General features: G+C 39.5%; 1 protein-coding gene across 1 annotated transcript; it reads left to right on the top strand.

Moving 5' to 3' along the window:
• The first annotated feature begins 592 nt into the window (after positions 1–592).
• TSPYL1 (TSPY like 1) lies at positions 593–3,902 on the top strand. The gene has a single exon (XM_074333466.1). It carries the CDS (start codon positions 711–713, stop codon positions 2,025–2,027), a length of 1,317 nt encoding a protein of 438 aa, XP_074189567.1. The 5' UTR covers positions 593–710; the 3' UTR covers positions 2,028–3,902.
• The last annotated feature ends 8,205 nt before the right edge of the window (positions 3,903–12,107 follow it).

Below are 12,107 nucleotides of genomic sequence, written 5' to 3'. Positions count from 1 at the left end.
GCAAATCGATCCTGTATTAATTCCTGCAGACATTATGTAGCACAAGCTCTTCTTTGATACAGATTATAAATTGAGTACTAGCAAGGAATAATATGCCTCACTTTAGTGGTAAAAAGCCGCTGAGTAGTTTTTTCTCTCAATGACTTTACAGGCTGTAATTGATATTTTCATGTCACTTCTATTTGAGAAAAGGGAAACAATTTGCAATTCATCTTTGTTAAAAAAAGAGAAGATTTTTGCTCCTGGACATTATGGAGTAACAGGGAATAGATTTACCTTCCTGCCTAAAAAAATGCTGAAAACCAGAAAACCATGTTTTTATGCAAGTATGCAGTGTAGTACTGTGACCCCTACAGTTATCCCAGTTTATATGCTGGAGGCAGTTTCCAGACGCTTCGCAGTGAGGGTCCTCACTGCCTTCGGATTCTGAGTCCAATCTACATTTATTTACATAAATCAAATTTCCTGTCCCCCCCGAAAAAATTCATACAAGTAAAACTAACAGAACACTCGGGGACCGCAGGCAACCGCCGAGCCAATCCCGGCGGCAGCGAAATCTCGCGTTACGGTGAGATTAACGGCACTGACGTCACCCTCACAGAGACGCGGCGACTCCAGAGGGTAGGTGGTGCTAGCGACCGGTTTTCGCCGAGCTGGGTTTCTGTGAGGAAAGCGGACGTTAACCTGCCGTTGGCCTGGCTGCTGCCAACATGAGCCGCCTGGATGGGGTCGAAAAGAGCCCTCTCCTCCTGACCCGCGGCCCCACTCCTCCCGACCGTGCCCCAGGGGACCCGGACCCACACCAGTGCCTGAAGCCCCGCGAGGAAACCGAGGCGTCACAGGTGATGGCGGAGACGGGTGAGGGAAGCTCGGCGACCATCGTGCTCCCACAGCCCCGGCTTCCGGAGGAGCGGGGAGCCCCCGACGACCCCGCGGGCTGTGGCCATTCTCCCCAGATCGGAGTTGGTGGGGATGGCGGTTACCGAGCCACCCCAGCGGGGCAAGAAGAAGCTCCGCCTCCCGCCGTGGGCCTGGAAGCCATGTCTGTGTCCATGGCAACGGACAGCAGCCTGAACAATGGCCGTCAGCGTGGAGAGCAGAGTGGCCCAGGTGCGGAGAAGGCCCTAGAAACCTGTGGCGCAGAGAGGTCGGAGGCTGAGGTGATGGCGGAGATGAAGGCCGAGGAAGGGAACGCTGCAGTGAACACCATCTTCTCAGTATCAGTGGATGAGGAGGTGGTGAAGGAGAAAGGAGTGAAGGAGGAGGGGGTAGTGGAGGAGGAGATGGAGGTAGAGGAGAAGCCAGTAGGTGAAGAAATAGACGTGGTGAAGGAAAATAGAGTGGTGCCGGAGGTGAAGGAGGAGACAGGGCGGCGGCCCCTGAATATGGATCTCCGCATGAACCCTCTGGAGGCCATCCAGCTGGAACTGGACACTGTAAATGCCCAGGCTGACAGGGCCTTTCAGCAGCTGGAGCATAAGTTCGGACGGATGCGTCGACACTATCTGGAGCGGAGGAACTACATTATCCAGAATATCCCGGGCTTCTGGGTCGCCGCCTTTCGGAACCATCCCCAGTTGTCCCCCATGATTAGGGGCCAAGATGCAGAGATGTTAAGATACATAACCAATTTGGAGGTGAAGGAACTCAGACACCCGAGAACTGGCTGCAAGTTCAAGTTCTTCTTTCGAAGAAACCCCTACTTCAGAAACAAGCTGATTGTCAAGGAATATGAGGTCAGAGCCTCTGGCCGAGTGGTGTCTCTTTCCACTCCAATCATATGGCGTCGGGGCCACGAACCCCAGTCCTTCATTCGCAGGAACCAAGATGTCGTTTGCAGCTTCTTCACCTGGTTTTCAGACCACAGCCTTCCAGAGTCTGACAAGATTGCTGAGATTATTAAAGAGGACCTATGGCCAAATCCACTGCAATATTACCTATTGCATGAAGGAGCCCGTAGAGCCAGACGTCGCCCACTAAGGGAGCCAGTGGAGATCCCCAGGCCCTTTGGGTTCCAGTCTGGTTAAACTTTGCCCTTGGGACTACTCTTGCACAAGGTCCCCTATCACCTCTTGCTGGACCTGTGCTTGAGCAACAGAAATGGGTATGCCTTCTACCTTTCTTCCCCCTAACATTTCTGCAACCTTTTTCCTCTGGACATTTAGTTCTCTCAACCTCAAGATTGAGACCTTCATGGCCATGCTTCTCCACAGCCTTCAAACAGTTCTGCATTACTCTCACATGCTGCATGGCCATGATTCACACTACTGCTAAACCAAGTAAATGATGCTCTCAATTGCACTGCCTTTATTAGCACTGCTTGGACGCTAGTTGTTCCCGGGGGCCTCTGGTCTGGCTCTTACCACCTGTAATTCTAGCTTTGTCTAGGAGCCCATTCTATCCACTTTGCTCTGCAGGCAGGTAGATAGTCTGGACAATTGCGGGGCATTAATATCAAGGGAGAGCAGCAGTGGGTCACTTGGTCTTTGTGATTTATGTGACTCCAATGCTCTTCTTGCACCTCTGGTCATGTAGTGCTGCATGCTTCTAGCTGTGCCAACCCCTTTGGCTGCTCCCTACTGAATGAAAATCTTCCAGACCATTGTCATCTCCTCTGTCTGATTTCTGGTAAACCGAATCTTCCGAACTGTTGGTGGACCAAGTTTCCTGCCAGCACAAGTTTCCCTTCCAGCCCTTCCATTCCTCTACCCAAAAGACTTCTTGATTCCTCACCCCCTCGTCCCTTGAGGAACCCTACTGTCAGGCAAGTGGTTGAGGTGTCACGTTAGACTTTGACCTCATGACAAATAAGGATGGTGTCCAGGCTTTCTCAGCCTCAACTAGTGAATTCACACAAAACCTAGGTACCTCTTGGTGCCTCCTTTCCTCATCCTGAACATGATTGTCAGGGTAGCAGTACACTTTCTGTTTATCTCCTGTCTATTAAAAAACAATTAAAAATTGGCTTTTTCCATCATTTCCAGGGACAACAGGTCTAGTAAAATATACTGCCAGAGCTCTTATTTCCCTCTGCTCTCTCCCCTGCCCCCCGCCCCTCCAACACTTAGAGGGCTTAAAGGGAGGCAGATCTAGATGGGATGAAAAGTGATACCTAGTGCATATGGATGGAAGAACTAGAGATTGTGAGGAGTGCCCTAAGCATGGGAAACTGAACAACAGACCATAGGCAAAAATGAGCCAGGTAAAAATTGGGCCTAAAATTAAGAGTGGCTGGCTGAGAACCTTCAAGGAAAGGTTCTTTCTCTGTTGGTGGTGATGGGAGGAGAAACACTTTTTCTCAGGATTTCTATGGGAGAATTAAAGGGGCTTGGAGTGTTAAATACGTTGCCAAGAGAAAGGTTTTTCAAAGAAACAACACAACTTTGGGTGCTTTCTGTCATGTCCGTTTGACTTAATTTATGCAGAAGATTAATACTGTGTCCTTTATTTCACTAGTATTTAGTAAAATCCTGTATTTTCTGTTTCTGCTTACTGGGAAAGTGGAGCTATACAGGCTTTCTTTCCTTTCAATTGGGAACATTTGGAAAAATAACAGTCTTACTTTCCAGTACGATAGAGAAACTTAAATGAATATTCATAATGATTTTCAATTTTTTCTTCTTTCTGTCAAAACTGTATTCTTAGAAATATGAATAACTTGGTATTTTCAGATTCTGAAGACTTTGGAAATTGTCTTCATGGAAAAATAACCTACAGAAAATATGTGGTTTGATTAACCTACTTGATAATCTGCCCTGGTAACAATTTAGTAATTGATGTTTCTTTTTTCCTAAATAGCATAAATGCTTGTGACATTGCTCTGTCAAATTGGAAGTGTACCATTGGCATATTTGTCTTTCCTTATATGCATGATGGTAAAATAAAAGCATGTTACTCCATTAGACTTCTTATTTTTCACCCTGCCAACAAACGTGCTTAAAGAAATTATTCAAAATAACAGATTATGGAATTTAGTAAAGTTCTTAAATCGATAACAACAAACATTTTCCCAAAAGGAAAAGAAAAATTGGGCACACTACTGTACCTTGCAAGGTAGAGAGGGTTGTTGCTTTTTTTTTTTTTGCTTTAAAATGTCAACAACTGCAATAGTTCACTCATAAACTCATAATGTCACTTTTTTCCATATAGTTTGTTCAGCACCACCACCCCTTTCACTGCCTTAAAGCTTCCATTTCTATGTGTGTAGATATCCTCAGGTCATTCAGGCTCTTTTCAGTCACTTGCATACTTAATAAGCTCACATTCAGAGAGTTCCTGTCATAAGTGATGTATTCTTGTATCCTGTACTTTCTCAGCTTTAAAATCTTGTTCTGTTCTTCAAGCCTCAGCACCATCTCTCTGTGTCAAATCCTTCAAGCCCTGTCATAAATAACTTTTCTGCTTTATTGTTTTTCTCTTCCCCTTAGGGAAGATTAAAAAAAAATTGTGTACTTGGTGTGCTTTGTAAAATTTTCTGTACTTGGTGAACCTCTGTTCTAGAAAATAACACATAGTAACTTATTACAGTGAATTCAGTGAATATGAAGGTATTCTGCCAGGCCCCAGGAAGATAAAAGTATAAGAAGATAAAGTTCATTACATTTATTGTTAAAGAACTGGGGGAAGACTGATAGGCAAACAAATAATTGACACAGAGTGACACAGTAAAATAAAATACAAAGATAGTTTTTCACTCTAGTTTCAAAGGAAGCTTTGTGAAAGCAGGAGATGGGGGATGTTTTTACATTCTTTACTGCATCTAGCTTTGGGTGCTAGATGTTTTGCGCATAGTTGTCACCAAATAAATATTTAGTGAATGACAAAATGAACAATTCAAATGGAGAAAAAGAACAAAATAACCTAGTACCCATAAAGACTTTTGATGAGGTAATGAAAAGAAGAAAACGGTTTTCAAAGCATTTGTAAAACTGCAAAAAAAAAAATATTTTTTTAATTTTAAAAAATTTGTAAAAAATTTGCAAAAAATTTGCAAAGCCTTTCTTAAATAAAAGCAAATTTCTTGTTTAAGTAATTAGAAAAAGTCCAAACACTATATAACATTTCACCTTTTACTTGCCATGTTAACAGAGCATTAACTTTGGATCAACTTTTATGTGATTTGTTTTTGTACATCTGAAGGTAGTGACTATTACACTGGAGATGGAAGGGGGTTAGACTCTAGACATGTGCTGTCCAATATAGTAGCCAATAGCCACCAGTGGCTATTGAGCACTTGAAATGTGACTAGTCCAAATTGAGATCTGCTCTAAGTATGAAATACACACTAGATTTCAGACTTCGTATGGAAAGAAGGATTTAAAATACCTCAATTTTTATATGGATTGCATATTGAAATGACAATATTTTTGATACATTGGGTTAAATGAAATATATCACTAGAATTAATTTTCCCTATTTATCCATTTTTTTAATGTGGCTACTGGTAAATTTAAAATTACATAGGACAGCATGGTTCTAGACTTCTTGATGAATATCTCAAAGCATATAAAAATATCTGTAAAATTTAAACATGCTATTACTTTTTTCCCCATGAATTTTTTTGTGACTTTATGACAAGGGTAGCTAGCCAAAATTCACAATGGGTAAAGTACAGCCAGAGGCCAGTGGGTAAAAAGGGTAAAATGAAATGTCTTCAATCAGTTTCTTCTCGACTACCTAAGATAGTCTCAGTACTTTGTAAAACGTACTGTGTAAAACTATGCTTCTGGATATAAACAAGGTAGATCTGGGTGCCAAATTGGCACTGATAGTTATATTGATTAATAAGTCTCTAGCGACATTTAGGACCTCTAGTTTCATATCTTTCTAGAATAAAATGTGTACTTTTTGGTTTACTGGTATACATAAAGCTAAGAAAATAATTTCAGTCATTAAATACAGAAGGTACCAAAAATGTATAGGAAAACACTGTATTAAAATTATGCTGATGTACTATTTAGTATATGTTACATAGGCTACAAATTTTAGCAATTGGCCAGTGACAGAAAACAAAAATCTGAATCTATCACTGCATTAAGTCAATTCAATACCCACCACTTGAAGCATATTTTATTTTTGAAAATTAGTGTAGCAATTGCAACCTTGCAGCATTTATTACTTATTTTATACTGGATACCATATCAAGGATTATATGAGATAGTAAAGATTTTCCTTGCCCTTAAAGAACTCAGTGTCTCATTGAGGGAGTATCCATTCCTTGATGTTTCTTCTTCTCTAGCACACTCACATACCTAAACCAGTTACACACACAAGAAAATGGGATTTATGTGGTCAAGAAGAGGTGTCAGAGATGATCAGGACATTTCCTTCAGGGCCAACTTCTCCCTCAATGTTAATATATAATTGAAGTCCTAGACTGTATAGAAGTAACAGATATAATCTTTATCTATTCATTAGTATGGGAAGTGTTTCACTTGTGAGCAGTACTTTCCATGTTTGAAGTGCTTTGTTTCAGCTCCAAAGGGCTACATTGATCCATTACCTTTGACCTCAGAGGTTCTCAAGACCTACAGAAGTTTCCATCAGGCCACATTAGGAAAACCAAATGTCTGCTTTTTAGATTCATTGTTTCAGGATTTGTATTGAATGTAATTTTCTTGAGAACAGGCCAGGAAGAAATGGTCCTATTAAAAATGAAAAGGGTCACTTAAGTAAGCTATTAATAATTTTTAAAAATACCCAGATGTCTTCTTACTGGCCCGAAGAGACAGGGAAGACACATTACGTTTAAATTAGGATTAAATCACAGTTTTGGAATCAACCTCCTAGTGCATTAACCTAAATAAAGATCTTCTTTGAGCCTCAGTTTCCTTGTCCATAATGCATAGATGATATAACACCTGTATTATAAGCTAACATTCTCCCAGATTATATTTGGAGAATGTATTACAAGGTTGCAGAGAGGGTAACAATGATAAAAAATCTTTGGGAGTTTACTATGTGCCACTGCTAAAGGAGTCCAAGTATTAACATAGTTAATAAAGATTAGAGTGCAAAATGCCAAGCACAATGCCTGGTATGTAATCAATATTTCCATTTATCTTCCTCTCAATTTTAATTTCTCATTTAATTTACATTCAGACAAGTAGCAATCTGGCCTAATATTTGTCAAACCTGACTGCCCATTATAAATAGCTGGGAGCTTTGAAAGAATCCAGACGCCTAGGCTCACCCCAAACCAATTAAATTAGACCCTAAGGTGCAAACAGGTTTGAGAATCATACATAAACTTTCCTTGGACACCTCAAGTGAGGGAATACCCACTCCCTTCCCAGTTGTGTTACAGTTACTCAGAAATCTACCCCCTTATAAAATCCAGCTATTGCAAAGGGCCAGGGATATAGTAGGCTCCCAGCACACCTGCTCCATAGTTTGACCCCTGTGGTCTTGCAGAATGGAATTAGCCAGCTTCCACAAAAGAGCTGTTTAAGTATTTGAAGTTCATCATTATACTCTACACCTCACCCCTCCACCCCAGACACATCAATATATCAATTCTTTCAATGTTCCTCATCCATTCTGTATGCTAATTAGACAAGCTTCATTATGCCAATGTTCTTCCTAAAGTCTGGCGCCCAGAATTGGAAAAAAAAAATCCAAATAACAGAATATAATGGGATTCTTACTGCCTTTATTATAAATAGTATTTTTCTTTAAATGGATCCTGGGAGAATATTAGCTTTTGGGGCAGCACATTTACCCTTTTTACTCCTAATATGATATAATTTACCAAACCCTTAAGTTTTCAAGTATTCATGTGCTCCTGAGTTAGGCTTCTCTATCTACACTTTTTGGAGTTTGTGTCCAACACTATATTAATTTTTATTCTGTTAAACTAGGCTAATTCATTTAATCTGTTCACATTTAGAGGCTTATTATTTCTAATGAGAAATGTTATCCCTTAGTTTTGTGTCATTTTGCAAATCTTGTCTGTAGCCAGGTCATTGTTGAAGTTCTCACTCTCAGGAACCTCCCTTTTAGAGCGACATAGCTCTTTAGGATATGATCTTCCCATCAACTATGGATTCACGTGTGTGTGTGTGTGTGTGTGTGTGTGTGTATTTTTTAACTTTGTCCTAGGGCATTGGGCAAGCACACTTGGCACCTCTTTGGGAATTAGGGAGAGATGACCCTCTGCCGTCTGAAGGATTAGAAGTGTTGCCAATTCCTCCCAGATGCAATCCATAATAGCAAATTTGTCTTTCAAATTCTCTTGTCAAAAAGGAAATGACTTCTTAGTGATTTTTGTTTACCTCTATTGATCACTCTGCTTTGTTTTTGAAAACAGTATTAATATTTTAATATTACTATTTCAACTTTTGTGGATTTGAAATTTTTCAAAATAAAAAGTTGGGGAAATATTAAAAACAATATATAGTTTATTTTATCAGTCATCAAAACTAGAAAAAAATTTAAACTACAAAAGTGCACAGTTAAAGGTCTAATTGACAGCCTTGATTAATTTCAGTCATGGTACTAGGGATACTCATATTTAAAAAATTGCTCTATAATTGGAGACTACAGGATGTAAACAGGAAGCACATATTATGAAGAGTTATCAGTGATGGTGGGTTATTCCATACAGCTCTAATAGACCCAACGTTGCCCTAAATTGACCACATATCTAGAAACTTAAATTTATTTTGGGATTCATGTAGTCCTTTACAAAACTATAGAAATACGGGTCTTCTTACCGAGGACTTGGTTTCAGCACACATTTCTCGAGGCTGAGGTCCACTGACTCAGCAGAGGTTGGCATTGCAGAATCAGCCACAGCTGAAAGCATGATTCATACACATAAGTCTGTAAATGTCTTCCTAGATAGTGACTTCACTTCCAAGTCTTCATTTATTCAAGCTTCAAACTCTGATTCCAGAGTTTAGGGCAGCTTAATATTGGAAAATGACTGCGTTCTCCACTTTCTTTCTAGTCAGTATGCATACTCAGTTTGAATCCATTTGCATTTTCTTGATCACATTGACAGCGGCTATCAATGAGTGCTAAACATTTAATCTGTACCAGCTCACTATTGTTTTTGCCTTAGCCATTCTCTTTTCTCTTTCACGTGACTGAAGATGTTAATAATATACTTCTTTTGTTTTTGGTATTTGTCATTTTTTTTCCTTTATTAAAGTATAATTTACATACAGCACAAGAATGTTCATAGCAGTTTTTTACATAATACCTCTAGAAACATGCCAAATGTCCACCAACAGGTGAATGAATAAATACATTATGGTGTATTTATACAAAGGAACACTACTTATCAACAAAAAGGAACAAACTATTGAGCATGCAACTACATCTCAAAACATTATATTATGTAAACCTCAAAAACATTATGTTAACTGTAAGATGCTATTAGGCGAAGTGATTCCTGGTACTTAGCATGACCATCTTATAAAGCAAGTTGACCGCAAGTTCATCGCAGGAGGGGTGGTCCAGTATCACCTGACATGTTTTTGCATAGGTAAGTTGGCCCATTAAGTTGTTTACTGCTTTGAATTATGCAGCTCTTAATAAGCCCCTGCCATGAGGCTTCAAGCCACCTGTGTTAGCAGGTGCCACTTGGCTATATATCACGCCTCCTTCCCCTTTCTGTGAGGAAATCTACTGTCTTCCTGTCATCCCAGAGTCTACTTCTGCTGTAATTTCCCTTAAACTTCTTGTTTAATTCTGGAGTTGTCAGTCTTTTTCTTGTCTTTCGGGCCCTGTCCTCCTTTGGAGGTTGGTTTCATTCAGTACCCTTCGAGAAGTGTTCCCAACAGATAACAGGCAAAAGAAGACAAACAATGTACCTTAAGTTCAATAGCACGGGAAACTTATCTGTGGTGAAAGAAATCCAGAGTGGTTCCCTTAGGGTTGGGGAGGTAACTGGAAAGAAGCTTGAGCAAACTTTCAGGGGTGATAGCAATGCTCCGTATCTTGAATTGGGTGATGATAGCACAGGTTATTCATTTGTCAAAACTTGTCAAATTTGTACACTTAAGATCCATGCATTATAGTGATATAAATTATAACCTCAATAAATAACAGATTTTAAAATATTGCTGGGAATTCAAAAACTGGAACTCCATTTGCTCATCTCCAGTGTTTTGACTTCTCCTGTGCTTAAATAAAAGTTGCTGACTCTACTTGCAAGAACTTATTTGCAAGTTCTTATTGCTGTATGATTTCATGTATAATTCCACTCTTGGAATCACTTAGCTTTTCTCCTTCAGTTCCAGGCTAAAGTTGATTTCTCTAGAGTCTCTTAACTTACAAACTAAGAGGTTCTGTCATCCTCTGGTCACTGAAGAAGTTAAGTCTGCTCAGGACAGTATGTACTGAAGTAGTACTGACATGATCAGTAATAATCTCCCTGGGGCATTCACGAGAATCTTCCTGAGTTTCCCTTTCCATTTCTGCACATTCAGATGCCTACAAGATGCTTCTTTGACCTTCCTTACTCAGGCTCTTCTCTCTGACTCTTCAGTTCCAACCTACTCCTATCTATTACCCTAAAGCACTGGATCAGAAAGGGTGGCACAACTGAGACTTGAAGCCAGATCTGTTTGATTCTAGTGCTATATGTTTTCATCCAATGTCAGGGTTCTCCAGAGAAACAGAGCCATTAGGAAGAGCTTTATTGTGAGGAATTGGTTCTTGTGATTATGGAGGCTGAGAAGTCCCAGGATCTGCTGCTTGCAAACTGGAGACAGGAAAGCTGGTGATCCAAGGCCTGAGAACCAGGGGAACTGATGGTGTAAATACCAATCTAAGGGTAGGAGAAGATATCCCAGCTCAAGTACTCAGGCAGCAAGCAAAAGAGGTAAATTCCTCCTTCCACCTTTTTGTTCTATTCACATCCTCAAGGGATTGGTTGATTCTCACCCACATTGGGAGGATAACCTACATTTTTATTCTACTCATTCCAATGCTAATTCTAGAAATACCTTCACAGACATACCCAGAAATAATATTTAATCTGGGCACCATTTGGCCCAGTCAAATTGACACATAAAATTATCACACCCAGCACACAAAGCTATGAGGTCATTCAGGTGAGGGACCTTGTCTCTGATTTCCTTTATGATTGAGGAAAGCAAGGCTATATGACTTTTTTTTTCCCTAAACATCATCAGAATTTTTTTTTTAATTTTAATTTTGTGACAGTGACAGCATAAATATAATAAAGATTATAATTTAATTTTAATAATATATAGAGCATCAAATATATGTTGAAAACTCATGCCATAGTTCTTTTAATGAATGGATGGTCTATAAAATTGCCATAAATGTTCTCTTCAGAGCAGTTTAAACTTTAACACCAAAGGCAAACTCAAATCAGATTATCATTCTAAATACCAGTTCCTTAGCAAGATACAGAGATACAGATTTAATGCAATCCCTATGGTATTTTTTTTAAAGAAATAGAACAAAAAACCCGATTTGTATGGAATCACACTTTCGTCAAAAAATCCTTTTGACAAAATCCTTTTGTCAAAGCAATCCTAAGAAAAAACAACAAGGTTGGAGGTATCATACTCCCTGACTTCAGTTTATACTTCAATGCAACAATTAGCAAAACAGCATGGTATTGGCAGAAAAACAGATACACAGACCAATGGAATAGAATTGAGAACCTAGAAGTAAACTCTCATATATATGGGCAGATAATTTTCAACAAAAGAGCCAAAAACATACAATGGAGAAAAGAAAACCTCTTCAATAAATGGTGCTGGGAAAATTGGAAAGCCATGTTCAAAAGAATGAAAGTAGACTGCTATCTGTCACCACACACCAAAATTAAATCAAAATGGATCAGACCTAAACATAAGACCCAAAACAATAAATTTCATAGAAGAAAGCATAGGACCTTGGGTTCAGAGAGGATTTTATGAATTTGACCTCAAAGGCAAGGGAAGTCAAAGGAAAAAATAAATGAATGGGACTATATCAAACTAAAAAGCTTCTGCACAGCAAAAGCAACTATCAACAAAACAAAGAGGCAACCAACCGAATAGAAGATATTTGCAAACAACATCTCTGAGAAGGGGCTAATATCCAAAATATATAAAGAAAAGAACTCATACAACTCAACAAGA

The sequence above is a fragment of the Rhinolophus sinicus genome, linkage group LG05, assembly GCF_036562045.2.
Source record: "Rhinolophus sinicus isolate RSC01 linkage group LG05, ASM3656204v1, whole genome shotgun sequence".
Lineage (NCBI taxonomy): Eukaryota > Metazoa > Chordata > Mammalia > Chiroptera > Rhinolophidae > Rhinolophus > Rhinolophus sinicus.
This window is presented reverse-complemented; position numbering and strand designations above follow the sequence as displayed.

Coding starts and splice junctions, on each gene's coding strand:
- TSPYL1 (XM_074333466.1), top strand. CDS start 711: ATGAGCCGCCTGGATGGGGTCGAAAAGAGCCCTCTCCTCCTGACCCGC.